At 40.3% G+C, this 27830-nt stretch overlaps 1 protein-coding gene across 2 annotated transcripts; it reads right to left on the bottom strand.

Moving 5' to 3' along the window:
- crip2 (cysteine-rich protein 2) lies at nt 1-27830 on the bottom strand. 2 transcript variants are annotated; one of them, XM_023271574.3, is made up of 8 exons: nt 27670-27830; nt 11576-11670; nt 6123-6180; nt 5010-5141; nt 4340-4411; nt 4115-4209; nt 1767-1824; nt 1-1469 (listed from the first exon to the last, which is right to left on the bottom strand). In XM_023271574.3, the coding sequence occupies exons 1-8, from the start codon at nt 27710-27712 to the stop codon at nt 1402-1404; spliced, it is 621 nt and encodes a 206-aa protein (XP_023127342.1). In that variant the 5' UTR covers nt 27713-27830; the 3' UTR covers nt 1-1401. The 2 variants fall into 2 exon arrangements, with proteins under 2 accessions (XP_023127342.1, XP_023127351.1); XM_023271583.3 differs by having other exon boundaries at nt 4340-4408; nt 27670-27829.

The following is a 27830-nucleotide window of genomic DNA, read 5'->3' as shown; positions in this document are numbered from 1 at the left end:
TCACACCACATGTAGTGTTTCTTTATTTCAATTCATAACCGGAAAAAAGGTATTCAAAATCTGTCAAACAGTAATCGTAGTAACACGGACGAAGAGTTTCTGAAATATTTATTGAAGGGATTAAAAAGACGAATGCAACAGGGCAGAACTCTACAAACAACGAGCCCTGCAGTGTCAGTCAAGCCCTACGATGTACAACAGGTAATAAACAAACACAATAATACTAGAATAATGCACATTCTTACAGAATGACTTGTCTGCAGTGCCTTTCATTCTACAAGCTAAACTACTGTATCTACTAATGGCAAAAAAAAAAATATAATACCTCAAATAGCGCGTCGTCTCGGAAAATAACAGCAGGGTTACTTGTTCAAAAATAACAATAAAAATCTTGATCATAGAGATTTATACAGCTTACATTGCCTCGTTTTACCTCCTTCATAATCTGGGGTAGCAGTACAATGGCTGATGAACTTTATAGGACTTGAATTAAAGCAATAAATACATGTTTCATCCACAGCCTAAACTTCCCAAAACTTCACCCACATTCTGTCTTTTTAGAAAGACTTTAAAAACAAGTATTATGTATAACAACTGGTACAACATGTTTGTGTTATTTATTAGCACAGCGTCTCTTATCATCCAGATTCCGACATACAACAGGTCGTTTTCTCAAAAATTCATGTTTAAATACAGCCTCATGATGTGTTGAAAATCAGTTGCCTCAGAGATCCACTTTCCCACCTTTTTACAATATGTTGCTTCTTTAAAAAATCTCCTTTTTTTCTCCTCACACATAAGGAATGTTATCAGGCAGCCAAACTGTAAATATGGCATTTGTAAAATACAGATTTATTGGCAACGCGCTCCTGTGCACCACCTGTGCGTGCAGCAGCCTCCGAGTTGAAATTCCTCAAGCTGTCAGCACATCACAGTCGATGCAACTGCACCTCTTTCTACCCACAATGCATCTAAAATCCTTGCAGACATCCTTATTAACACCGTTTTGTGGGTGAAAGATTTGTTTATTAAGACCTTTACATTTTACCGTAGTGACGCTAGGTGTGTTCACATACACTTAGTAATGTGTAAACATGGCAAAAAATGTCGTTCAAGTGCAGTAAAGAACAGCACTGATGGGGGAAACGCCGGATGTGTTTGTGCTCCTGAATATACATAACATATATCTAGCCAGCAGTCGTAATCAATGAATCATTCCTGGTGCTAAATCCGATCTGGGGCAGAGCAAAGGAGGAGAGCGGGGACTCAGGAGAGGATCTGGTTGTCTCGGGTTTTAACCGCACAGGTGAGGAATAGAGGAAAAAAAGGCTACAAATAATACTGTGGCTGATGGTCAGTGTTGTGTAGAGAAGAGGGGGTGAAGCTGAGGGTAACAGAGGTTCAAGGCTGGGTCACTGCACTGGGCTCCTTGTCATAGATGTAGCTGCCCACACCACCAGTGTTCACGCCTGGAGAGACCACAGGGACAGCAGTGGGTGTCAGAGGGGTTAATACAGAGGACAAGAAGGAGGTACAACATGAGCAGGAAAAAGGTTGCAGAAACATTTCCTGTGTGGTTAACCTCCGGCTGAAGAAGCTGCATACAAAGTTGTGATGAAATGACACTTTGTGTGTGTGTGTGTGTGTGTGTGTGTGTGTGTGTGTGTGTGTGTGTGTGTGTGCAACGTGTGCAGCATGGATCAAGTGCTCAGACATTTCAAGTGTAGCTTATAACTGGTGGGTTGACAGCACCCCCTAGCGGTTACCTTTGGGCCCGAAGAGAACAGCGTAGCAGGGTTTGTGGCAGTAGGGCTGGCCGTCATGCTGTAACGAGAAAATACAAATATTAGTCCTGGAAAAGCAGACTCCACAACTATAAAACAGCAAATATTAGAAAGGTTTCAGTCTTTTGGCCATCAAAGCTACATAATCCTTAAAAAAAATGCAGATACTACACTATAATAGTGCTGACTGAAGTGTGTAATGCCGCCTGTTGAGTCAGTACATCGCAAATCATCACATTTTTAGAACAATTTCTATCATTAACGCTCTCTGATTTGCCTCATTGTTTCATAGCATAAAATGCGGATTTTTGTGAAATTTTAGCTTGACATATCACACAATTTGAGCATGTTTTTTTCGCACATTTAAATTTGAAGCTACGTTTGACGCACAATATCTCAGGAACTATTAAAGATACAAGCCTGACATTTTCACACTTATTTCTCACCATGTCATTGAACCAGAATCTGAAATATTGGACAAGTAGATCAAATATTCTCTGATTATTCGTGAGTTGAAAGAAGGACAAGAAATGTAAGTCGTAGTGAAAGTCCCATCTTTGAGCTACATTTAATAAAGAAATTGATACTGCAGAGCTAAGCAAGTGATATTTTCTGAACCACATATAGTATATTACAAACTAAACATATAGAATGCTTTAATGTCAAATACTTGGTCACAGAAATGAAAAAAAACCCAAAACTACATCACATAAACAAAAATACTGGTAGGTAGCTGTAGAAATAAAACATTTATTTTAAATATGGACATATTTTTGATTTTTGGACTGCCTTTTCTAGGCTTAAACCTTGGTTTGGAGGAGATTTGTCATGTAATGTGGTCTAATTTCTTTGTGACTTATCACTGCATTAGATCAGGATGACCAGTATAATATAAATATGACCAATATATAAATCTGTTGGAATAGTGGTAAATTTTATTGCCTTGAAATTCATTTAATGTTAATTTTATGTATTTATGTGAGCAAGACTTGAGTGGTAAATTTATTCTCATGATAATCATCAGCACACAAGGAAGAATAAACTTATGTAAACTACATTATTGAGACTTTTTAATGCTATTTCCAGGTCTTTTTTAGGGGAGGAGACTAAATTCAAAAGTTTTCAAGACTTTTAAAGACCTGCAGATGATTATAGATGTAATGAACATGCAGGATGTGGCTGTGTAAATGTGTGGACTTTAAGCTTGAAGCAGGCCCGTGTTTGGTCGATGTGCTTTGGTCTTGCTTTTAGCCATGTAGCCACTATAAAAAAACAGGATTAAAGACTTAAACTTTTGTACCTTGACAAGAACAGTGCCCTGGCCTTGGAATTAATTCCTCTAAGAACGACTTGTATGAAGAGATTTATTCTTTGGACTGAACTTGCAGAAATCTCCAATTTGCTCCCAAGTATCAGAAATTCTTACCACAGCAAAAATAAATAAAAAAGACTTGAAAAAATGAGGAAGTACAAGGCCTTATTCTGAAAAAGCACTGTCCTCTAACATCTAACAGTGTAACATAGGGGGAACAACTGGTTTAAAATATCTAATTGTGATTTTTTTGACAGATATTGGGATTTATGATATGGTTTCTTTAAAGCCAAGCTTCGGTTCAATACACACTCTAGTTTAGACTGAAAACATGTGATTGAGTATTATCACATGAAACTCCACAAACATGACGTTCTCACAAGCAGGATAGCATGAACTGATGCAGGGGTTCAGATACACTGCAGAACATCATACATCATGAATTGCAGCCTTTGTGATTTGCAAATTGTGTCAAATCAATTAAATGTCAAGCGGCAGCGTAACCTACCATAAACTATAGCATTTACTCATCTAATATCTCTGAATATAATGTCTGAGTCTCACATTAGTCATTAACTACTTTGCTTTTGAAGACTTTATTTCGCGTCTTACTTCATGTCAAACCAGTTCCTCTTTATTTCTGTCACAGTACACACTTTCATTACTGCATCAAACCGCTTTAGATCCTCTAATATCATTAAATACATTGGGAAAATGCCTCTGCTGTGTTTTTGTGCTGACTTACAGCTGCACAATGTGAAATTCTTCTTTTTAACATGGTATGACATTTCTGTGAAGGAGATTTGCTGAGAAATGAGCACAAGTAACCTTATACGACATTTTTAGGGGACAAACAAGGAGACAAACTGCAGTGTTTTTGCACTTTTTTTGACAGTTTTTACATTAATTTCTCCTCATATTTCATCCTGCACATTTTTCTACTTCTATTTAGTATTTCCAATTCATTTTTTCACCTTTCTCTCCTTTATTCTCCCTCTGAAATGCCTCATTTTCTCACCTCTGCGTGGCTGCCAGCAGACAGAGTCTTGCTGCATCGCTCACAGCGCAGGCAGGGTCGATGCCAGTCTTTACCCAGTGATGTCACCTTCTCAGCTGCCATGACAAACACACACACGTACACACACACATTGTTAGACACCGTGGCAACCACTTCGTAGCTTCGCACCTTTTGCTCCAAATCTATCCCTCACCCCTTGTTTCCTGGAAGTGTGGAGCCACTTACCAAAGTACACCTTCTTGTTGCACCGAGGGCACAGGTTGGCCTCCCCGGAAAAAGTGGTGATGCTGCCAGCTGCTAACACATTACAGACACAACGGTTCAATGAATGGCCACTAGTCTTTCCAGTGAGGTGCAATATCCAGCGGGCTAATAACGTAGGGGTATAAAAATAAAATTGAGCTGAGTACTAAACAGCTTTTGTATGTTTCAAGAGGTAATTGTTGTTTAAATAGGCTAATCTTGCCAATTAAGATATTCAGGTTGCCAGGTTAAAACACTTCTCTCACTCGCTTCTACAGTTTAGTTTAATACATATATTTGAAAAAATGTAGCCTCCATTCATTGAAGAAATGTCAACCTAGAAAGGTCATTCAGTCCAAATTCACTGCTGACTTCAACAGTCAAGTAGGTGGAAACTGAAAACTGCACAGTGGGGAAAAAAAGTTAAATTTGTTCTTGCTGTGAGGGGTTTCCCAGGACACACACCCTATCGAACACGTCTCAGAAAATCCCCATCGAGTCTCAAAAGACTTTGTGTACCAATTTACTATAGTCATCTTCTTTTACTCTGAGCGAAACATACAAATCTTCAGGGAAATAAATGTCAATAGGAGTGTCCTACAGGAGCCACTATTTACAGCACATACAGCATAAATGCATGTTTCTTGTTTACCTTTCGATGGTGCCTTGGGTGCGTAAACTCGCTTCTCTTCAGCTTTAGAGGCCGAATCCACACTAGTGGCAGACGGGTTGTTGTTGGCCGGAGTATCGTACACGTAAGAACCTGCACCGCCAATGTTCACACCTACAAATGTTTAAGAGAGGATGTGTAGGCATAAAAAATCTGTAACTTTCAAATAGACATCAATAGTCTGAAAACTCTTTAACTTCATGTAGGACCAGAAATACATAGATCATTTTGGTCAAAAATGAAAGATATTGCAGCTCGCTAACATCAGTGACAGTTATACTAACTAGGCAATTAATATATACACAACTAAATGAGAAATAAAGAAATGTATACATATGTATTTATAGAAGTGTAAAAATAAATTAAAGACATTTACATACAGTCTACAAAAGAGTACACAACATATATGTAAACAAAATTCACTTCAATCCTCAAAACCCTAAATCACGCAGGTTTGAAAGGCATGTTGTTTTTACAAAATGGCAAAAATTACACCATTTATTGGAAAAATGAATAAAACTCTAACTGACAGATTCTGTAAAAATCAATGGTCCTTGAGGAAAATTACCCAAACCTAAGCTTAAAATTGTGGTATTTCATCAAAATCATTTTATTCTACATGTCTCAATGGCCAGAAAACAAGCAACAATTTCCTCTAACCACATTCTGTAAAAATGAGAAAATTTTGCACTCCACAATACAATCATAAAACCATAAGCAACACAGCTCCAACCAACATAGACGTGACAAATATTCAGGGGCTTTTAGGCTGAACTGCAGGCCGTGCTTACACAGACCAAAGAAGTGCAATATCTATAGTATGTAGAGGTGCCGTTTTTTAATAATTCTTTTAATGAAGTGTGGCATTTAAACTTTGTTATTCTGCACAAAACCAATTTTTCAGTTCTGTTGACTTCTCGACATGGTTGTGCTGTTTTCACATAGGTGCAGAACTTTATACTGCAGTGAAAAAATGAGCCCACAGTGTGTAAAAATGTGTCTGGAGCAGGGGGTCCATAAGGTTAAGGTTCATAAACATGTATTTTTGTACAATATATTAAACAATAAGAATGAGTGGAATTACTTGCACTTTACCTTTTGGCCCAAAGAGGGCAGCATAGCATGGTTTGTGGCAGTAGGGTCTTCCATCGTGCTGTGGGGGAGACAGAATAACACCATGAAATATAAGCTAAATGAACAGATTCAACAGGCGAAAAAAAACCCTACTGATGCAAATGGCAAATCGTATTTTTCACACATTTTTCTGACAGAGTCAGTCTTATGTTTTGTGGGAAGAAGAAGAGATGGAGTGACTGTGTCCAAAAACAGAGACATCTTTTTTTTCCCCACCTCATGGCTACCTAATGATGTCATTGTCACAGGGTGCTTTAACACATAATAATGACGGCGGCTGTATCCAAGGAACAGGTCTCTGTTGATGAATTCAGCGCCACACTTCAATGCGAGCTACGTGTCTGCACATGCGTGACTGCCCATGTTTCCACTGAAAGGGAGGGGAAAAAAAAAAAAAAAAACCAGCCCAGTCCAAGACATAGATGGCTTGTCGCTGATGCATGCTGGGAACGTGGCGGTCATCGCAGGAGCGTGTGATCACCTCGGGTAGGGGATCAGGGCTGAGAGCCAGGGTGGCCACTGGTCCAGATCCCGATGCCCATAGATGAGAAGAATCAAGCAAATGGAGCAGGCCAGATGCCAAGCCCTGGGTGGTAAACCTGGCATTAAACAAGGCACAAGCTACCCACAATCCCCTCTGTTTTGGCCACTTGAGCTCCTTTTTCCTCAGAAGACAGTGCAGCAGAAAAAAAAAAGGATTGTTCTCTCACCTTTAATAATGCATTAACCATGACAAGATCAGCTACTGTTAAAGCAGCCACGCACTCATTAACGCTTCCTGTTCAACATTTATGAGATCAGTGAAGTTTTGGCCGCCGATGGCAGGCCATGACTAAGCACTGATGACTTTCTCAGGCCGTGGCACAGAGGTCTTCACTGTCACAAGTTTCGTGTTAACAGTTGGCCACATAGTATCGCTGCGGATGTGAATCGTCAAGAGGCAAAAGAACCCTAAAAATGGATTATCCATCTCAGTTCAGCCCACTCTGTTCCCAGAAGTTAACCTCCCACGTCCTGAAATTTAAATCTGTCAGCTCCATCTATTCTTCTTTCTTTCCTGACTTTCTTCATCCTCATCCCACTGCTTCAACCACTACTCACTACCAAAGATGCTGCGTGACTCACAAGAATGAAGGTGGATTCATTTATTTTTGCTTCCTTTATTTATGAAAGAGTCACTATATGTTGTAAAACATTCCAGTATGGTTTATGCTATTCAAAGATGGACTCATTTAGTCCATGTGTTTAGCTGCTTTACTGGTTCTCGACCTTTCTGGTTTGTGATCCATTCCCTCGTCACAGTTAATGGATACAGGCTGGATAGTTTTTCCTGTTCAGATTGTATAACAAGAAGAAGTGAAAGTGTGTGGTATTTCCTATCCAAGTCTGTTAACAGGCAGTAGTTGAGTAGTGCTGCTGCATGTGTGAAAAGGTTCTATAAAAGGCAGATAAATTGCTTCGGATGATATGGTCAGTGTCGGATGAAGCTGAAGACTAGAAGGAAGGGGGACCTCTCGCATGAGGCTAGCAACTCCAGGATTCGTCAGGTGCTACTTACTGGTATAATTCCAATCTTTAACTGAAATTTTCAATGGGAAGCTTTGATGGGGTTGGAGAGAATAAAGAAAAAGAATAGAATAAAAAAGCAAACATCTATGGCTCTGCTGAATCAGTTTTGATCGATTTTAAAACTGTCAAACAGGATTCTGTCATTGTTAGACTAGTAAGTGTGAAAAGCTGTTGTGTATTGACCTGATCTGTCAAGTCTGAGGATCGGGTCAAGTCTGAACTGGCTAGATATCAATATTTTCAGGCTTTAAATAAAAAATAAAAATAATTATTCAAATAATCAAATGACAAATGATCCCTGGTTCACGTTCCGGCCTTCCTAGGGTCTTTCTGCATGGAGTTTCCATGTTCTCCTGTACATGTGTGGGTTTTCTCCAGGTTCTCCGGCTTCCTCCCACAGTCCAAAAACATGCTGAGGTTAATTGGTGAGTGTAAATTGTCAGTAGGTGTGAATGTGAGTGTGACTGTTTGACTCTATATGTAGCCCTGTGACAGACTGGTGACCTGTCCACAGTGTCCCCTGCCTTCACCCTAAGTCAGTTGGAATAGACTCCAGCCCCCGGCTACCGAAATGATGGTGCATAGATAATGAATGGATGGATGGATTATTCACAAATAGAAATTGGATTTATTAATACTATTATTAACATTAATAATATAGAAAATAATTGCATAAACAATGCTTTTTTGCCAAACTTTTATTTAGGTTTGTAAGTGTGTGTATTTGAGTAGCAGTATGAAATAATTCACTCATGGCTGTACAAAACCTTCAGAAAAACATAGATATTTGATGCAGTAAACAGACAACTTTCCTTATTCTTGTTTTAACCAGGATTTCCTTAATTTAAAAAAAAATTGTGTTACTAAAGTGTGATGGGGAGCAGTGTTTACATATTAAGGACCAGCAGAGTTTAGAGTGAATACTGAATGATGAATATTACCATTGTCTCCTTATCTGTAATTAAAAACACTAGATTTATATGAATAATAGTAATAATATAATTAATACTAATAATACATTTATTTTACTCATTATATTGCTTTCAAAACAATTTCAATACATGGATGAACAGAGGCCATATTTCATGCATTACTAGAGCCAAAGGAGTATTCAAAATGTCAAATAAATACACAAAACCTATTTTTTCTGACTACTTGTGTAAAGACATTTTACACAAGTTCCACTTAATAGCTTTTTTGCAGAACTTGTAACGAAATCTCACAATCTTCATTAGTATATGGAATTTGCCAGGTCAGCCGAAGACTGCATTGTTTTTCTTATTTCTATTTATAATTAATCTTTTTAATGTTTGAACATTAAGTTCCCATTAATGTGAAGTTGCTATGGAGACACAGAGTGAGCGATAGGTTAAACAGTCCTCTTTTCTTGTTTTTCTTCTTTTTTCTAGAAACCGTTTACTCTTTGACAAGTCTGCAACCAGAGATGTCATTCTGCATTAGCCACTGGCAGTTTCTGTTCCTACTGTCAACCACAGAGACACCGTAAACCAACTAGATCACGTTTCATACTAAGAAATAGTTAAATAAAATGCTCAGAGGCAGGAAGGAGCACATTTTCTATGATTTTGTAGTGGATTTATAAATTGACCTTCATTAAGTGGATTCTTGACTTTGGAAGCTACAAGCAAAATCCATTTATTATTTTGTGGAAATGGACCAAAGACCAAAACAAATATTTAAATTTGAACATTTACAATTTCACGACCATTAGCATTTACAGATGTTTATCAAGTCCGGATGTTTCAGCTGTGTGTAGTAATTTGAAAAAGTGAGTCAGGGAGTTGTGAAAACTGTGCAGTGGTAAATACAGCTGTGATCTTTTAGGGTCAGCGGTGGAGACCTGTCACCTTGTGGCTCTCTGCCACCAGCCTCAGGGAGCTGCTGCCCTCCTTTAGCCCACAGACACGAGGCCACACTGGGCTTCATCCCGTCCCCCTGACTCCTTTTAAAGAAGCAGACAGTGCTGCTCCGAGGTTCATAACCCTCCGCATACCAGCCTCGAGATGACATCAAACACAGTCCCTTTATATATTTTTTTTCTTACGACATGTCTCTCAGCCTCCTTCTGTTTCCATGACGATGATCAAGCGTAGAGTTTTTTCCGACTGAAGTCAGGCTCGTGGCATGGCGCTGCAGCCCGAGGTGGGATTTGGATGCCGTCCGCGGAGAGAGAGAGAGAGAAAACTGAGGGGGAGAAAAGGAAGGTGGGCCGAGAGAGCGCAGGCTTCAGAGAGACTGTGTCACTACATTACTGTAATCACGCAGAGATTAAACAGCACAGCAGCATCCTCTGGGGTCTGCAGGGAACTTGCTTTTGTGTACAAAGAGGCTGAGATCACGTCCTCCTCCAGTAGAGAAAAGAGCGGGAGTGAGTGCGTGTGATATTCAGCCATGTACAGAGGGTGAAATTGAATTGTTGGCAGGGGTCATGAAAGGGAAAATAAAAAGGGCAAGATAAGAAAATCCCCAAAGGGAAGGGAGCAGATAGTGAGCAGTGCACAGTAGGAGCAACCCATGTTGAGCTGTGTTCCTGCAGTGCGATTATGTAAGACGGAGAGGAAGGATCTGAAAGCAAACTCATCCTGCAGGGCCAAGGGGTTAAAATTCCCATGAGGACAACACATATTGACAGACGCAACCAGACACACTAAAATAGGCAGGAAAAGGCTGTGCACTCAGCAATTTCCTGAACCACATTCACACCATCTGTGAAATAAATTTAGAAAAAAAACCCTAAATGTCATGAAATTTTTAACCTACCCACTGTCTATCATTTCCCAAAGTTATACCCAAGAGAGTGTACGAATACTTAAGGTTCAAAAGGCCAAAACATCTACTTAACTGGGAATTTCTCACAGTAAGTCAATACATAACCAGGCAGCACTGGGTTCCTTTTGTTAGATTTCGCAGTAACAGTCAATGAACTGCAGAGGAACTACAGCTCTGGGGTTGTAGACCTTTGCCCCTGAGTGAACAACTCAATTGTATCGATATTTTCTGCAGAAAACAACATAACTACCTAAAACAGAACTAGCAATAACAGAGTAAAGCCCTGCAATTCAATTCCGAAGCTATTAGGAAGATGTTTTTAGTTGTAGTGCTTCAAAGTGCACAATTGAGTGAATACATGTGCTAGAATGAAAGGGCCTCAGTAGGTCAATATCACTGTCCTGCAGGGAAAAACCCACATTTCATAGTTTTAATGTAAATTCAATTATTGAATTAGACAGTGAATTGAGTTATTCAAGTTATTTGGTAAAAAATCCTGTATTTTTATCCCAATATATCTTAGAAAACAATGTAATTTTTTTCCCCAACATTGTGCAGCCCTGACACAAATATGCAAAAACTAGTCAATAACTGATCAATTAATACAGGAAGCTGCTTTCTAGGCTGTACTTATATGGTGCAGCCAGTTCTGTTAAAGATACTAAATTTTATTATTTGAATTTCACGATGGCCCAAAAGATATAAAGTGATCTAGTAAATGCAAACACAACAAAAAAGTGAGGATGAAGCAGAATTATGAGTGGCATTTATGTGTTTTTCACTTTGTTGATCTGCTATCTTGCAGCCACTTTGATAATCATAACCTCCAGGTTTGTTATTCATAACAAAAATTGCTTCTTATTTCAACTATTCTGTGCCATAAAAACTGTCACTTTACTGTGATACATCAAGAGTTTCTTTGGGTTTTTTAGGCTCAATAGGACAAATCACATTCTCAATTAACTGAAAACAATTAGAAAGATGAATGAATGGTGGAAAAAAACTGGTGAGAACTAGGTAAGATCAGTAGAAAGTTTCCTTGTACTGCTCCTGACCTCAGCGTGGCCTCCGGCATTCAGGAGCTTGTTGCAGCGGTCGCATTTGAGACACAGTTTGTGCCAGTCCTTCCCCAGCGATGACACCTTTTCAGCTGCACATGAGAGACAAAAGACAGAGAAAGAAGAACAGGGGGATGAATGCAAACATTCACAAAAAGCCACATTTATAGATTACTCTGAACAAAAGGCATTATTTTCTGCATCAATTGGCTTTGTACGCGTTATAATGTGCCGTTCAATCAGCCACCGCCGCGAGGAATGACGTCCCCTCATTGCCTCACTCTCCGCAATAACGATTACCTTGTACTGTATTACTGTGCCCTGATGAGAATCCTGTTGTCGTACCAACTGAGGGATTGTTTTGTGCCACACAGGATGCCGTGATGATGTCATTATGGGACAGACAGACAGTGGCGTGAGTCCCAGTGCAGCAGCTGGAGCAGTGGGGGGTTCCCACATCTAACCCAGATCCTTTGTATTACCCCTCCAAACATACACACAAACACCCATCCCCCCCCACCCGGCTTACAGTATACCCATCCTGCTGCAGTCGGCCCCTTTAACCCCATTTCCGTTGCGATTTTCTCCCAGACCGACCGCCCCTCCAGACGAGTAAGGCACCCTTATTACACGCTTTCCAATAATAAATCTCTACTGCTTCCATACAATGGGCCCTAAGGAGTCGTGCAGACAGCAGAGGAAACACCTTCTCTTATCAAGGCAGGGCACAAATAGCCGGATACAGGAGTCTGTTTCCTACATACCTTAACTCAAAAACACACGCAAACATAAGCGCAACACACAACCGGCATGTATGCAGACATAAAGACGATTGTTTCCTCATGTTCTTCCTCTCTTCCGCCCTTGTAGACGTCCGGTCAAATTCCTGTGTCAGAGAGCAAATTCATTCAGACATTTGAGAGGCTGGATTTCCAAACAAAAATGCCTTACCGACACATTTTGTCAATAAAAAAGAGAAAAACAAATGATAATATGATTTTCATAGCTTATTAGAATAAAAATCTAACTTTTTTTTTATTATAAGTGAAGAATTACATTAAGGGAAAGCAGTTTTTCTGGTCTACAATATGCGGATGCACCCAAACTTCTCCAAATTGACACAAATTTCAGGTTCGTTATCACATAACTTGACAAAAGCAAGCGTCACAGAAGGCCAGCCTTGCGTGATCAACACCTAACAAATCTAAACAGGCTCCACACAGACTTCCTTATTGAGGAGAAATTGGTACTTTGGAAGAAGCCAGGAGATAATAGAGTGAGAGCACACATCACAGCAAGACAATGCACCGCTTTGTATGGGCTCTATTTTGTGATTTTTTTTCCCCTTCTGTCTATTTATGTTTGCACACATCTGATCAAATTAACTTTCTCCTTTGGAAAATCGAGTTAAATTTGATTTGATGCGAGTGACAAAAATTATGCTGCGAATAACGTGGAAAATTTCTCTCACGACTGCTGGTGGAGATCAGACTGCTACCTGCTGAGATTTCTGTTTACTCTCCAATCAGTTTCACTGTCAGCTCTTCCTGTTGATTATAACACTGTGACAAATGGGCAACAACAAGGCCCTGGACAATAGCTGAGGATGGAGGAGCAGGGTGAAGAGAGGGGGAGGTCCTATTAATACATAAAAGCAGGGGAATGCTGAGTTGGATAAAACAAACTGCCGGAAACGTTCACTCACCCTTAAAGATGTTGTTCTGATTAAAAAGCCTACAATAAACCACTGTAAATCAATAATCTGCTTCTAAATCAAAGGAACACTGCAAAAGCTCCAGACACCACTAGAGTTAAACGGAGATGCATGAACAGAATCAGTACTTTGTGGATGTCTATCACTGATGTGTCTTGCTTTATTTGTTTAACTGCTGTCTGGATTTACACTCCAACCTCAACTATCGAAAGTGTAAACACAGTTAAACACTCTCTGGCACTTCAACTACTTTAATTAACAGTTCAAGTGTTACAGCTCAGATGTCTGCTGATATTTCCTCTGTTTTAAGCTCTCCTCCTTGACCTTCAGCTGTCACTTCAACTGCTTTCACCTCTTACGTTTGGAATGGCAGGCGGCTACTTTTTATTTTCCATCCAACTGACAGCTCAAATGCTTTTAAGACATCTACTGGCTTTTCACTCTAAGGCTGACAGTTAACCTGATTTCAGTGGTTACGCAAGCTGGTGAAGTTGCAGCAAACTTGAAATGTTGCAAACAAATTTAAAATCAGAAAATGTGAATTAGGCTCGTTTCAAATTATTGCTTTGGAGTGACGCATCACTTTTATATGCTGATAGTTCCCGTGTAATATAGCCTAGATAATGATTTTTTGTTTGTTGATCGTACTGTGTTGATTAAATCATTCTCCACCCTTGGAGACGGGTGCACTTAGGCCAGGCATAATTGTGAAAAGTTAGCCATCTACAGTGAATATAGCCACAGTAGCCATGTTTCCTTATAAACGTCAAACAAATTTAAAGTGAACTTTTGCAAAAAAATTTTTAAAAAAAGAAAATGTTTTTTTAAAAAATTGAGTTAGGCTTGTTTCCATTAACTGCTTTGGAGTAAATAAACGAGGGTGCATGGTGTTGTCAGAAACAAAGTAAATTTTGACAATCTGCAAATAAAAATGGAGAGAAGTCTTCAAGAATTGTTTCAATTGGCAAGTTGTAATTAGTTTTTCATGTCAGCAGGTACTGGTCATGTTTCATGCTGTCAGAAGATAGAGACATAAAAGAAGGCTGATCAGTCAAGTGAGTCAACTATTCACATCTTTTACAAAAAGGTAAAAAAACAACATATGAAGTGAGCGTAAAAACTTTTTTGCAAAATTGGGGAAGATTTTTCAAAATGTTCCATTTCCATTAACTTTAACTGATTTGAAACTTCAAAATGTGCATATGGAATGTATGTGTTTATGCACTCTGCCCACACTTCACACTCTTTCAGCACCTCAGTTTCAACTGACACTTCGTCTACTATCACTGTACACAGCTCAGCTTTCTGGCACTTCAACATCAGCTACGACTTAAATTTCAATTACTTTTATAATTTACGATTTCACAAACCTTTGAAGCTACTTTTACCTTACTGTTGCACCTCGGGTGACAGTTCAACTGCTTTCATCTTTTAGTCCTTACCCTCAACAATTCCGTTGACTTCATATGCTTTCAGCTCAGTCTGAGTGCTTCAGCTTTAACAACTCTTACTTCAAAGGCATTTCAAGATCTTTGAACCTGTTTGCACATTTAAAAGAACATGTAGCCTATCCTAGTGTCTTTTAGAGAATATTTACAAACCTGTACAACACCTTCAGGTGATGTTTAAAGAGAATACAAATAGATAATAAGGGCTTACCCTGTCTGCTCTGACTCTGAGTGTCTGTGATTTATTTCCCTTTAAATCTGAGGATACATATATACCTCTTGACACCTATGCAGTGGTAAAATTAGACTGCATGAATGGCCTACGGGAACCCTGCCAGTGTGTCCTCAACGCTGTGTATATAGAGTCTATCTGTCACTAACTAATGCATGAACGCAGACACACCTCTAGAGAGATTTAAAAAGTCAGCGAATGAATGGAAACAGACGTCAGAGCCTCACTAGTACGTCCTCGTTTCTCTGGATGTGACTGTCCACTGTTTAACAGCTCCCTGTTTTAAAGGGCAGCTGTTATTGTAAGAGGGGTGAGCCTGCCTGTCTTTATTATGTGTTGTGGGAGTTATAGAGTGGGGGAGGTAGAGGGGATCTGCATCTGGCCCAGATGTTTATACCCTCAGCTCCCAGCCAACCCTAAATCCTTATTATCTTTCATATAGCCGCGACTACTGCAAAAAAGCCAAACAAAATATGCATCTGGGTTGATGCTTTACATGGATGCCAATAAGAAGGGAAAAAAATCAAAATTAAAAAAATAAAACTTATGTAATGACTGTGCCGATAGACAGTATCCCAGAATAGCAACCATGTGGGCACAAATGAGGCAAATGAAATGCCACATCTTCCTCTGCCTCATTACGGTGACAACGTGAGGGTAAACGCAGCAAACAAACAAGCTCCTGTTTGCAGGGAAGTCTCCACATATTCTCATTTACACTGTCAACACGGATGAGGATGTGCCAAATCCTTTGAGCCAGTCTGGTTTTCTCTCATGACAACATGAGATTTGCAACACCCAAGAGCACATGAAAAAGGACTCCCCCGTGATTTAATGTAAACTTAAGAAAATCCCTGCTGAAGAGTGGCGATACATCTCACCAGACATTCCTGATTCTGCTGTAAATCTTCTAAGAGATATCTAGAATGAGGTAGTTTCAGTATTTCACAGTCACCCGCTGTGTTAAATAGCGGAGGTGGACTAAAACCTTCAGGGAAAATACCACTTTGTCACACAGTAAATTGCATATTTTAATGAGTGTCAATGCTGTTTAACCCATAATACACTAACTACAGTGATTATAACATGAGATACGTGAGGATGTGGGTGGCTTACCACCTCTGGGACACAATGTCCTGGGAAAATGTTTTATCTTAGCTGATATAAACTACTAAAATACAGCATATGGAGCAGTAAAATATTGCTTCTGTCGTCCGTGGATGAAATGACTGAATGATATGTTTTGGTAAAGGGTGCTAAAGCCTGACTGGCTGACACCTGCACCCCATTTACACCTAGTATTAACATGCAATACTCTATCTGCCTGAATACTAGCATCTGATCTGTGTTTCTGCATTGACACTTGGTATTAACAGCCATTCTTGTTGTCTCGATCCCAGTGGTATCAATAGATAAATAGTAAACAAACATGTCTAAGGTCAAGAGATGCAACACTACTGTATGGGCTTTTTTTTTCTACTGCCAAGCTAATGTTACTGCTACGACCTGCAACTTTTGCCAGACTTGCTTGAGTCTGCAGTAAGCGGTAGACTTAGGGGACTGATCACAGGTATAAATCTGGCACTTTTTGAAAATGGTAGACGTTGGCAGCAGCTACGCTATTTGTTGTCATTTCAAAATGCATGACTTCTGCTATGTCTACACCCAGCATCCACACTACTCGTTTTAGGACCCCTAAAGTGGAGATTTATGGAAAGGCTGCTGACTCCGTTTCAGTTTGTTTTGATATATTTGCTTTTTGATTAGTATTTTGTGCCTTGTGGTTAATTCAACATGGGTAATCAATTAGTTGAGCAGCTTATGAAATTTTTGTTCTTCTTGTTGCTGTTATTCCTCCGTAGTAATTTCTACAACTAAGCAATGAACTAACTCCCTGCTTCATGTTTACATCGGCTTCCACACGCCAAATGTGCGTAAATAGTCATGTGATATGCATGTTCAGGTGTGTTGTATGTATCTGGATAGAAATGGTATTTGATCTAAAATGCCCACGTATTATTATGGATATACCCTTTATCATATTGTTTGTGTTTTAAAGGAGAATATTGATCTTTTGCTAAATAGATTTAAACAGCTGAAGATATTTGGGATAAGTATAGATTATTTGAGTTACTGTGGAGCTTGCTGCTTGGGAAGTCATGTTAAAATACGTGAGCCTGTGACGGATGATTTGGATTTCCTTGCTGCCAAGGTGTCGAAAAAAAAACACAACACGGACATAATTATGCTATTCCTATGTCTTAAAAGAGGTGAAATAAAAATAAACACCATGATTCGTGTGAAATCCCGTCTGACAGAGGATGCTGCTGTGGGAGAAAGCGTCCTGAACAGAGGTCATCACCATAAACATATGATACCTTAATTTGTAAATTCCTGGTCTAAGCTCTCCAGTGTACAGTCGGTCTCTCTGATTGCATTGTCAATATGGTTTAAATCACTGAGACAGCCTGCTGCTGATTCCTCTCCTCGCTGATTTAGCTGATAATCAAAGTAAAGGAGGCAAAACTCAGAGAAACTTGACAAGAAAAACAGAAACCTGAGTGCAATTTCATGCAGAAACGACCGTGCCAACACAACCTCAGCCACGGCACTCCACCCAACTCAGCACATCCAGGTTGATTTGGAAGTCAGGAAATTACCAAATTGCTCAAGTGCAAAAAAATGTACTTGGTGCTGACATGGTTACTGCTACCTCCAGCTTTGCAGCAGCATGAAACTAAGACCGAGTAAGTGATTATGCGTGCATTTACTTCCCTACGTAGTAAAAAAGTCTTGTGTTCCACTGTAATGCATTTCATGGCTGCAATAAAATGCAGTACTTCAAACATCTGTAACAGTAACTGATGAGAAAGCAGAGTTTACTCATTCAGCCCTGTTATATTTAGAAAAATTTAGCTTTTTCTACTGTTTCAATGACGCGTTATTCATGATATCTACCCTCAAGATTATTATATTATATTATAAGTCACAGCATCATCATTCATTAATTGGGTTTCACTTTTTCCTGGGAAGTTCTAGTCATAAGACGTCTGATGCAGAAGGTAAAAACAGCAGCTCGACATTAAATAGATCTTTGAAAATGAATTACTCCTGTGATTGAGTTTCAGTTGGTAAGAGTATCTGACTGGCTTTTAAACATCGAGGTGCATAAGAAGACTTCGAGCAGCAGTTTATAATTTGATTTATCTAGTTTGTTCTGTTACAAAATGCACTTATGGTTTGGATTGCATTAGGAGTTTATTCCTCGGCCTGTAAAGGGAGCGGCTGGGAGCAGACCTGCGAGCAAATGGTCAACAAACACACACTGTAATTGGACAGAACATTAGGCAACACAACTTTAACGAGGACTCTTCAGAGGGAAAACATTAAGGCCCCATTTCTCCAAATGACTTAATTACGGCTGCTTGATTGTCAACAGTGACAGAGCAGCTGCACCCAGACACTGGAGCCGCCGGTGGACTGAGACTCACCCCGGGTCAGGAGGAAATTAGTCCTCCAAGTCAAAACAGATAAACAAGCACAGACCAATGAGCAACATTTACACAGATAAACTCCCAGCATGCAATGCGGCAGGAAAGTCCACCAAGGGAGGGTTGGCCTCTGAAATCTCATATGGGTGCTCTCTTATCACTCAATAATTCGATCAGGGTGCAACGGGGGGAAATCTAATGCGTTTGACAAAGAGGAGGACAACTCGGCCGTGACTGTGCGCTCGTCTCCACAACAAGATAAAATCACAAACCGCTGCAGAGGCTGCTGTTTCTGAATGTTTAGGAGAAGGCTACATGAATTTGACACACTTTAAATGATGCACAAGGGTAAATAGAAATCATCAGTGCTATATAAAAAGCTACAGCTTATAACTATAAAATGACGAGCTCATTAACATGTGTAAATTAAGCTCCAGCGTGTCATAATGTTCATGATGTAACCAGTGTTATTGTAAATATCTCTGAATCACGGTTGGCTGGGTTCTGTTCTGTTGCACCCTCTGGTAATGTGGACCCATCTGTTCAGCTTTTCCTACAACAAACCCGTCCAGAAACACACTCATAAACCAAAACACACACACACACACACACACACACACATACACACTCCCCTCACTCTGTCCTCTTTCCCTTCATCCATCAGTGACAGCTGAGTCCACGCGGGTGTTTCGTTTCTCTGGCTTTTGTCACAGCAATGTGGTAACTGCATGTCCTAATAAACACCACACACCTGACTGCCTGCTCGGAGGCCCCCAAAGGAAAAACAGGACCCAAACATGGAACGTACATTTAGTTAAAAAGAAAAAAAAAAAAAACACAAATGTATCTCTTGAGAAATGTAAGAGTGGAAAAAATGAGCAGCCTGTGTTTCCTTCTCTGCATCCTCTTACTATTCTGCTCTCTGGAGTACAAACACCCTCAAGGACTTGTGACCTTTTACTTAACTTAAAGACAATGGGCATTCATTCGGACACACAGGGGCATTCAACCTCCACAGGGGAAGTGACTTTGAAGAGTTTTCATCCGAGAGATAAGCTGAGCTTTTGACACACTCGTTCATTTGTGGTATTTTTATTGTCGGGTGAGGTGGGGTCAGCTTGTGCTGAACTGAAAATGCAAAAACAGGATTCGATTGACACACGTCTAACAGTTTTTAGTCACCATCCTGTTGATTTTGATAAAAATTGGGATTAAAATGACCAAGCAAGACAGTAGCAGTTTGGCTACATTGAGCGTGTGACATAAGTGGACCGTTTGTGGAGTGGATGCAGGCAAAAAGACTGTAAGCTTTTATTTTTGGACTGGTGTGTCTTCAGTTTTTGGACTCAGCAGCAATGTAAAGCATAAAGTTTTTACTGAGATTGTGTAATACGGGCAACCTACCCTCTGCAGACTGCAGAATATTATGTAATGGATAAAGTTAAACAACCTTTAGCTGTCACTAGTAAAATAAATGCTGACAGTGTGTTGAAGACACCAGGAAGGCCTTTTAGATGCAAAGTTGGTATTTCATTTATACCAGCAGTTTAATTTAAAAAAAAGTGACACTTTATGATCAATTTCTATGTGAAAGGACTGCACACTTTGTACACAAAAAATCTAAATAGGACTAATCTAGTTTTACATTTGATTAATGTTTATAGGTAATATGCCTAATCTAACAGTTACAAAACTCAATGGGACTCAGTTTTTAATGGCATAATAACTGAAAAGGAACAAAGTCTCAATTTAGAGAAACTTGCTGTGAGAATTATGGCATTTTAACTTGATAAAGTAGCTTAAACTTGATCATCTTCTTCATGAGGGGATTGTTTTCACTAGACAATTAGGTAAAGTCAAGTCACTCTAATTTTATAGCACATTTAACTGGACTACACATTGAGCCAAAGTACTTTCCCAGACAGAAATAAGATTACCATAACGACTTGATTGAATTTCCCAAAGCAATTTAAATATTAGGGTCAAGGCCCAACAGTTTGTCAGAATGTTGTCAAGAATATACATCATAATTTTCTTTAGCCCTAACTGAGTTAATCAAATTTTCCAAAACTTACAGAAACCGCATTTACAAACATACAAAAATGACAAAAGGAGCAATTCTGGAAAAAAATAATAAATTGAACTGATTGCAGCACCATTGTACAGTAACTGTATAAAGTGCCATTAACAAACAGTAGTTAGAGTCTTGAAAGATTGTACAATGGCAATGAGAAAAAGAATTTTAAAAGACCATTCTCTGCTGGATCTGTGTAATCTAACAGTGAGTTGACCCAGTGGTGGTGTGTTGAACATGAGAATTGATTTGTTCAGGGTCAATGTGTGCATGCAGCTCTCTCGGTGACGGTGCAGACCCACACTTAACAGCCTTTAGGAAACACGTCCTTACATCCGTCTCTCCCTGTGGCTGATGCAACCTAGTAGCAAAACTTTACTCTGGAGGTCTTCTGTCGCCTGAGCCGAGGCGAGGTTTCCTCCTCAGGCTTTCTCCCTCCTCCCTCTGCGTATAAAAAGAGGCCGACCTCGTGAATCCTGCCAGCTGACGTAAATGGACTGCAGTTAACTCGCATCCTGTCTGCGCTGGTCAGAGGAGCCCCAGGCAAAGCGCCCTCTCCACAATCCGTCTCAGTAGCTTGTTCGCCCTCCCTGAACCCCTCAGCCTGCTCACCCTACACCACATCTCCTCTCTAACCAGTCAGGACACTGTGTCCCAGCCACCGGCTTCAAAAAGATCTAGTCTGCATGACTAGCTTACAGAGTAGTGGACCATATCTTCAAAAGGAGAAGCAGGCCTCTCACTATCATTGGGATTGTACCTTCAGATCCAGCCTGTGGTAATTGGATAATGAGCCCTCGAGGGGGATGGCATCATATGACGGAGGCAGAAAACGTAGTGGTTTGAGTGAAATCATCTGAATCTTGTAGAGTGGCGGAATAAAATTCACCGTGTCTACATGACAGCATGGTGCCTTTGGGTAACTCCCTCACAGAGTGTTGTAAAATGAAGCAGCTTCAAAGTGAAAGAGGTGAAGTTATAATCTTCAGATTTCAGTCCTGTTGATTTCACATCGGCCGTGGCCACTGGTGGGAAGTGATTTGGAGTAACAAGGATCCAAGAGTAGCGTTAAAAATGACACGTGTGTTTGACCACATGGGGAAACAAATTCGCTTTGAGCCAAAACTCCTTGAAACACAACAGAGGAAGAGAAACTTGTGTTCCTGTTTTAGCACACCCAAACAACCCATTGCTTTACAGGAAAGAAGAAGAAGATGACTGATGAAGACACGGTCTGACACAGTGAGACTAAGCAGCAGTAATGAACTAATGAATGTCGTCTGCCACATCAACTGAATTGCATGCATGTACTGGCTTTTCATCATCTATATATCTAACAGCTGACACTTTTTATTAGAAAGTTTAGCAACTGTTCACAAATGAAATGCTAGAAATGTAATCTGTCAAAATTCAAAAGTCTGGAGCGCAGCATGTTTCGTCTGACCTTTTGCATACTCTGCCGCTGTCTGCATAACATGACTCAAAATAATGCCTTAAGCGAGTATATTTAATGCTAGCTAGCTAACGAGCTGGACAAATTGACAGGGGAGTAAGCCTAGATATTTGACATTTGACGCTGCATCTTCCCCAAAAGAGTTTTATGCGAGCTTAAGATGGTTCTTGACTTTTTTGAAATGAGTTAATGGACACACTTTTTTCCAATAAGTTATGTAGCGAACATTTAATGTACACGATTGATGGGTGGTTTTTTTTTTCCATTGTCTTCGCCTGCGAATAACATGAAATATGGCTAATATAAACTGATATGTAAGAATCATCACAACTTTCCTGAATGAAAACAGTTCCCAAACATTTGTCTCCATTTTTCTCCTGTAGATGGACAAACTTTTGTTTCTTTCTTCAAGTTTTTTTTTTTAAAGTTTTGTTTGTTGTTTTTAACAGCCATGAATAACATAGCCTGTACAGCCATCTTATGACAACAGTATCAAGCCTAGTTTATTCAGTTAAAAGCATTTAATGTAAACAAGCCCAATTTGCATTTTTGTGTTAGATTTTTTTTTCACAAAAATTCACTTCAAATTCAGTTGACAATTATATGCAAATATGGCTACTGCAGCTTTATTCACTGCAAAAGGCTAACTTGAAAAAAAATCTATGAGACTCCATGTGCATGTGTGGGCTTTATCTGGGTGCTCCGGCTTCTTCCCACAGTCCAAGAACATGCTGAGGTTAATTGGTGATTCTAAATTGTCCATAGGTGTGAATGTGAGAGTGCTTGGTTGTCTGTCTGTGTAGCCCTGCGACAGACTGGCGACCTGTCCCCTGCCTTCACCCTAAGTCAGCTGGGATAGACTCCATCCCCCCCGCGACCCTAATGAGGATTAAGCGGTATATAGATTATGGATGGATGAAATCTACGAGAAAACAACCATGAACCAGGCTACATTACGCAGGAACTACTAGCTTCTAAAAAGTGCACTGCATCAGTTCGCGATGCTGACTCAATGACAGCCTTAAAACCTTTCCATCCACTGCTGATACACCAACAGTGAGAGTTGTTAAACAGTTGGTGGTACTAAGTTTCCAGCTGAGTGCCATTAAATCTCTACAGCCACGTGGAGAGTGCAGTCATCTGCCAAGGTCAATGCCCTATCTGACAATTTTCATGAAATTCAGCCTGGTAGTTTGTGCGTAATCCCACTGACAAACAAAAACAAACACAAAAACCACAGCTCTGCCTCATCTCTCGCCTTGGCTGAGGAATGAGGGAACCAGAAGATTATATTAAAACAGCTATTAATAGAGCTCTGGTCAAAACTCAAATAGAATAATGTGATGGAATCATGGCATTTCTGTTACGCTAAGCATCACTGACAAATAGGGCTGAACAATTAGTCAATTACAAATCAATAACCACAATTTGGAACCATGCTATTATCAAACTGCAATAGATAAGGATAGACATTATGTAACGTTTCTGACTCAGCATTTGATTTTATAAATTCATGCCGAATTCCTTATGTGACAGTCACGCTTTTGATATCTCATGTGATAAGGAAAGATCACATGCTTCACATCTATCACATAGCGAGTATTGAACTGGAGCTTGACTATGAAAAATTAGACCGCAAATCAAATCACACTGTCAGGAAAAAAAAATCACACTTGGATATTTTTCCCGTATCATTCAGCCAGTTGCATGTCATGATTTATTCACTAAGCTTGATTCTGTTGCACGTTGAATGCACCTACTTTTCTCAGGCAACCGAAACCTTTTGATCTAATTATGTCTCACATTTTATCTATTACTGAAATTGCTGTACAGTTCCACTCCTGATGCTCTGGATAAATATGAACTAAACCCTCATAGGGAGGTCAGAGGACTTCACCATGAGAGTTTATGTAATGCAAACACATTGAATTGCTACTGCTGAAAAAGAAGTTTATAAATAATACTTAAAAACAAGGTTTGAATAATGCAAACGCTAATAATCATAGCGTGTAATGTCTAAATCTTCTGGATGAACAAGCTACTTTGTTCCTCTGTGCCGTTATGTAACAGGCCACAGTGATTCAAGGTATCACCTGTGTTTGGGGAGGAGGGGAAGTCTGACTTTCAGCACCTAGCTTAATGCCATCTCCATTAGGGGATCATATTTGTGCTTCAAAAAGGCAGAGAAAAAGGACCCTCATTGAGTGGCACACAGGAGCGGGTAGGTTATGCAATGGCACTGAGCAGGAGGCAACAACTCAAGAAATGATGTTATATAACTGACAAGGCACATTCACACAGCCCACTGGGCAGCCGAGTGGAAAACAGGGTACTCTAGCATTGACAGAAAAGAGGGATGGGAGACAAAAAAAGGGGGCATTGTGTGGATGTTTTGGGGTAAAAGCGGGATAAAAGAAGAGGTGTGTGGGAAACAGTGCAGTGGTCCATATCATCAGGCTGACGGGACGAAGGTATTCCATCTAGCTGGAAGGACAAATGTGCACAGAGACAGTAAGAGCCTTGTGTGAATAGAGATGTCGTTTCTCATTATAATGCATGAGGCACTTTGAGACCCTGGGTTTAAATAAAGGCGAGTCATCTCACCCCCTTTTCACCCAGTCCTTGCATTTAGAAAAAAAAAAAAAATCAGGGGTTAGAGGAATTCTGGGCCTGAGGCATCACCAAGTGACCGAAGAGGAGGAAAGAGAGCCAGAGAGAGAAGAGTTGTTGAATGAAAGAGAGAGAGAAAAGAGGAAACTCACAGCGGAGCACCATTAGTTCCCATTAAGTTCTCATTTATTCACTTAGCTGCACAAAGATGCATTGCTCCCATTTGTCATGCACAAGAGTTGGATCACGCAGCTGAATTTGGGTCTGGTGTTGGGAGATTTAGTGAGCCATGCTGTGCTGTGTTCTGCATGGCCTCTCTCGCACGCTAACAATGTATTTCCACTGGGTCTGGTCACATGTCAGCCAATATTCCCCGGTGTATTACGAGCGTCTCCGTACCACAGGAACTAACAGATGCGAGGCCGCAATGTGGACACTGAGGAGCTGAATTCGGCTAACCCTACAATTAAAAAGCAACGATCCTTGAGATGTTCGCATTCTTTTAATACCAGCATAGAATTTCCTTTTTTCTGCTACTGTTTATTTGGGTTTCTGAAAATAAATCTGTACTTGAAGTTGTGGAAACTTTAGAAGCAGAGGCTGTAACATTTGCCTTCAGTGGCAATGAAACTGAACTGTCACCGGTGTATAACAGCTGTCTATTAAAGTACCAAATGGAAAAAAACTAAAATAAAAAAACATGTCCCCAAAACCAAAGGAATTTCCAACCAAGACTGTGGCTCACCGCCGCCATTTCAAATAACTTTTTGGGGGTTTTTTTTTGCACACTTAATAGTGAGAGTCAAGTGCTAAAAAGCTTGCGTGCGACACTGTAACTCCAATATTGGGCGACCAGCTGGAGGACCAGGTGGGTAACTGCAGGGTGGGCCAATCACTGCTCTATATAGCACACCCAGAACCACCACCGCAAGAAGAAAAAGAGATGGGAAATAGACAATTTTCTCCATCAATAACACATGTCCTGGTGTAGATCTGAAGCAGAGGGATTTTTTTTCTCCAACTTTACACCCCCATTCAAGCCTGGTTTCTGACTTTAACAGTCCTGCAGACCTTAACGTTCACCTCAGCTCTGGGATTTCTTGCATTTTTGTAGAGTCGAACGGCTGAAAAGAAGGTGTGTGTGTAGGTGGAGCTGCTGAAGTCATTATACAATATCTAAAATTCATCCATCACATCATGTTGATGCTTCGGGCTGTAGGCAGCAGCACAGGCCCTCCCTGACCTCACCCATGCCTTGTCATGGCTTTTACAGCCTCCCTTGCAGTGACTTTAATACTGTCATTAGTGCCTCCCTTCACTTTCTCTGTCCTCCCCTGGTTTGACTAAGACAGCTAATTTAACATATGCTGCCTTCCAGTAGCCGTTCGCCGCTGTCCTCATCATCATCATCATCAACCTTGAGCGCTGTCCACCCAACAAGACACACCCCAACCAAAAATAAGTCCGCTCGAGCTGGATCTCAGCATGTTACATAAAAAAAATAACATACATCACAGAGGAGCTGTGACTCACCCGCTGCAGCGAATTAAGGCTACGGTGCAAATGAATACTCAGACTGGCATAAAAATCTGTATTGAGGAGAAAAATAAATCTCATTTGTACAGATATTATTCCACGCCAATGACTCTCGGGACCCATAGGATGAGCAGCAGCTGTAACGTTCACTGGCACTCCCGTTACGTAAGAGGACTTCCATCCACTCATATAATTGGTTTTGACCCCCATGACAGCTCTGATTTGTGCTGTGAAGTGGAGAAAAGATCAGGACCAAAGAACAGGCATGTTTTTGTTCCCAGTGTGCGGCCAAACACAAACACAGAATCACTCAAGGTTCAACAGGACAGCAGAAGCAGCGGCAGCATGTAGCTTTAAAAATAAACCGAGCAGGGCGCACATCAAGTGCAGCCTTCAGATGTAAATTTTTGTTTATCTCCATGATCTAAGCTCTTTTTAATCCCCTGCTTTGTACCGAACTCTGTGCATTTCTCGCACTGTAAACACCTTTTACAGTAAATATACAGTGCAGCCTTCCTCCAAGTGTGAGTCAAAGCTCTTCGCAGGAGTGGGTGTTTTGTTTTCTCATCTTTGTTTACAAGGATGCAAGGGATGCGTGTGTTTACAGGTTTTCATCCCACTGACGCAGCATGATGTTGCCGCGCTTCTTCTGTGACTGGGCAATCTCAGCATATGGCTTTTCTGCACTCTTGGCAAGGGCCTCCATCAGCAACCCTCCAAAGCCAACTGCCAAGCTTTGGATGTTTACCAAAGACAACAAATTAAAAAGAAAAAACGGCACAGATCAGTGTCAAAATGAGATAAATCATTCATCCAGTCTTGAGAAAACAGTGCAGACAAAGCATGTTTTCTCTCACATAAGTTAGAAGCTTTTTATGTCATAAAAAGTAAACATTGTTTGAAATATTTGCTATTGAGTGTTTTGTTTACACTGACCCTTTCGCTCTCAAGCTTTTGGGTTTCCTAAAGTTTGTGTCTGTGAATCATTTACTTTGCCAGCAACTTTTAGCCTAAAAAAATGCCTCGTCTGAGGAATGCTGAGAACTGTGGTTATGCGTCCTTTGGGGAATGTAGTGTAGGAAGGCTTTACATTTGACACACCAATGGAGGAAAATCCATATAGAATATTGAGCTACAGGGTATGGCAGGCTACTTTTAACAGACTGCACAAAATACTTTCAGTATAATACTATTTTGTATTGGAATATTGCTCCAAATACATGTAAGCAGCAGAAGTTTATGTTTACATTCAGAACTCCATTCAAAAAACGGGCATTTTTAGCAAAAAATGTGTAAACTCTTCAATTTAACTTCAGCTAAAACGTATTTTATGTTCAATGAATGAACATAAAATTCGTAGAATTTCTTAATCCAAAAATTAAAACACTGCGACAAAAGTGAAAGAAATTGCCCCCCCAAATACAGATCGATCCCCCCTGTCAGGAATGTGTTTTGGCTAACGAGCAGGATCACCATCACTAGCCAAAAAGTAACCCAAAACAGCCGGGAGTCCGTTAACGGGGCATCACTTACCGAAGTACACCGTCTTGTCGCACTTGGGGCACTTTGAAGCCATGCTGTGATGTCGTGGGTCGAGTGAAAGTGATGTGTTGTGTTCGTCCGGAGCGGCTTCACACCCTCTCTTCGTTCCTCTAGCTCTTCTCTCTACAGCAAGTGTCCCGCTCCGCTCACCG

Source organism: Amphiprion ocellaris, chromosome 20 (assembly GCF_022539595.1).
Source record: "Amphiprion ocellaris isolate individual 3 ecotype Okinawa chromosome 20, ASM2253959v1, whole genome shotgun sequence".
NCBI classification, from domain to species: Eukaryota; Metazoa; Chordata; class Actinopteri; family Pomacentridae; genus Amphiprion; species Amphiprion ocellaris.
Note: the sequence above shows the minus strand (reverse complement) of the source record. Positions and strands in the feature narration are given on the sequence as shown.

Excerpts from the sequence above, each read along its gene's own strand:
- crip2 (XM_023271574.3), bottom strand. The coding sequence starts at position 27,712 with ATGGCTTCAAAGTGCCCCAAGTGCGACAAGACGGTGTACTTCG. Across the intron at positions 4,210-4,339 it reads CAACAAGAAGGTGTACTTTG|CTGAGAAGGTGACATCACTG; the intron begins GTAAGTGGCTCC and ends TTGTCATGGCAG. Across the intron at positions 1,470-1,766 it reads TGTTCTCTTCGGGCCCAAAG|GCGTGAACACTGGTGGTGTG; the intron begins GTAACCGCTAGG and ends TGGTCTCTCCAG.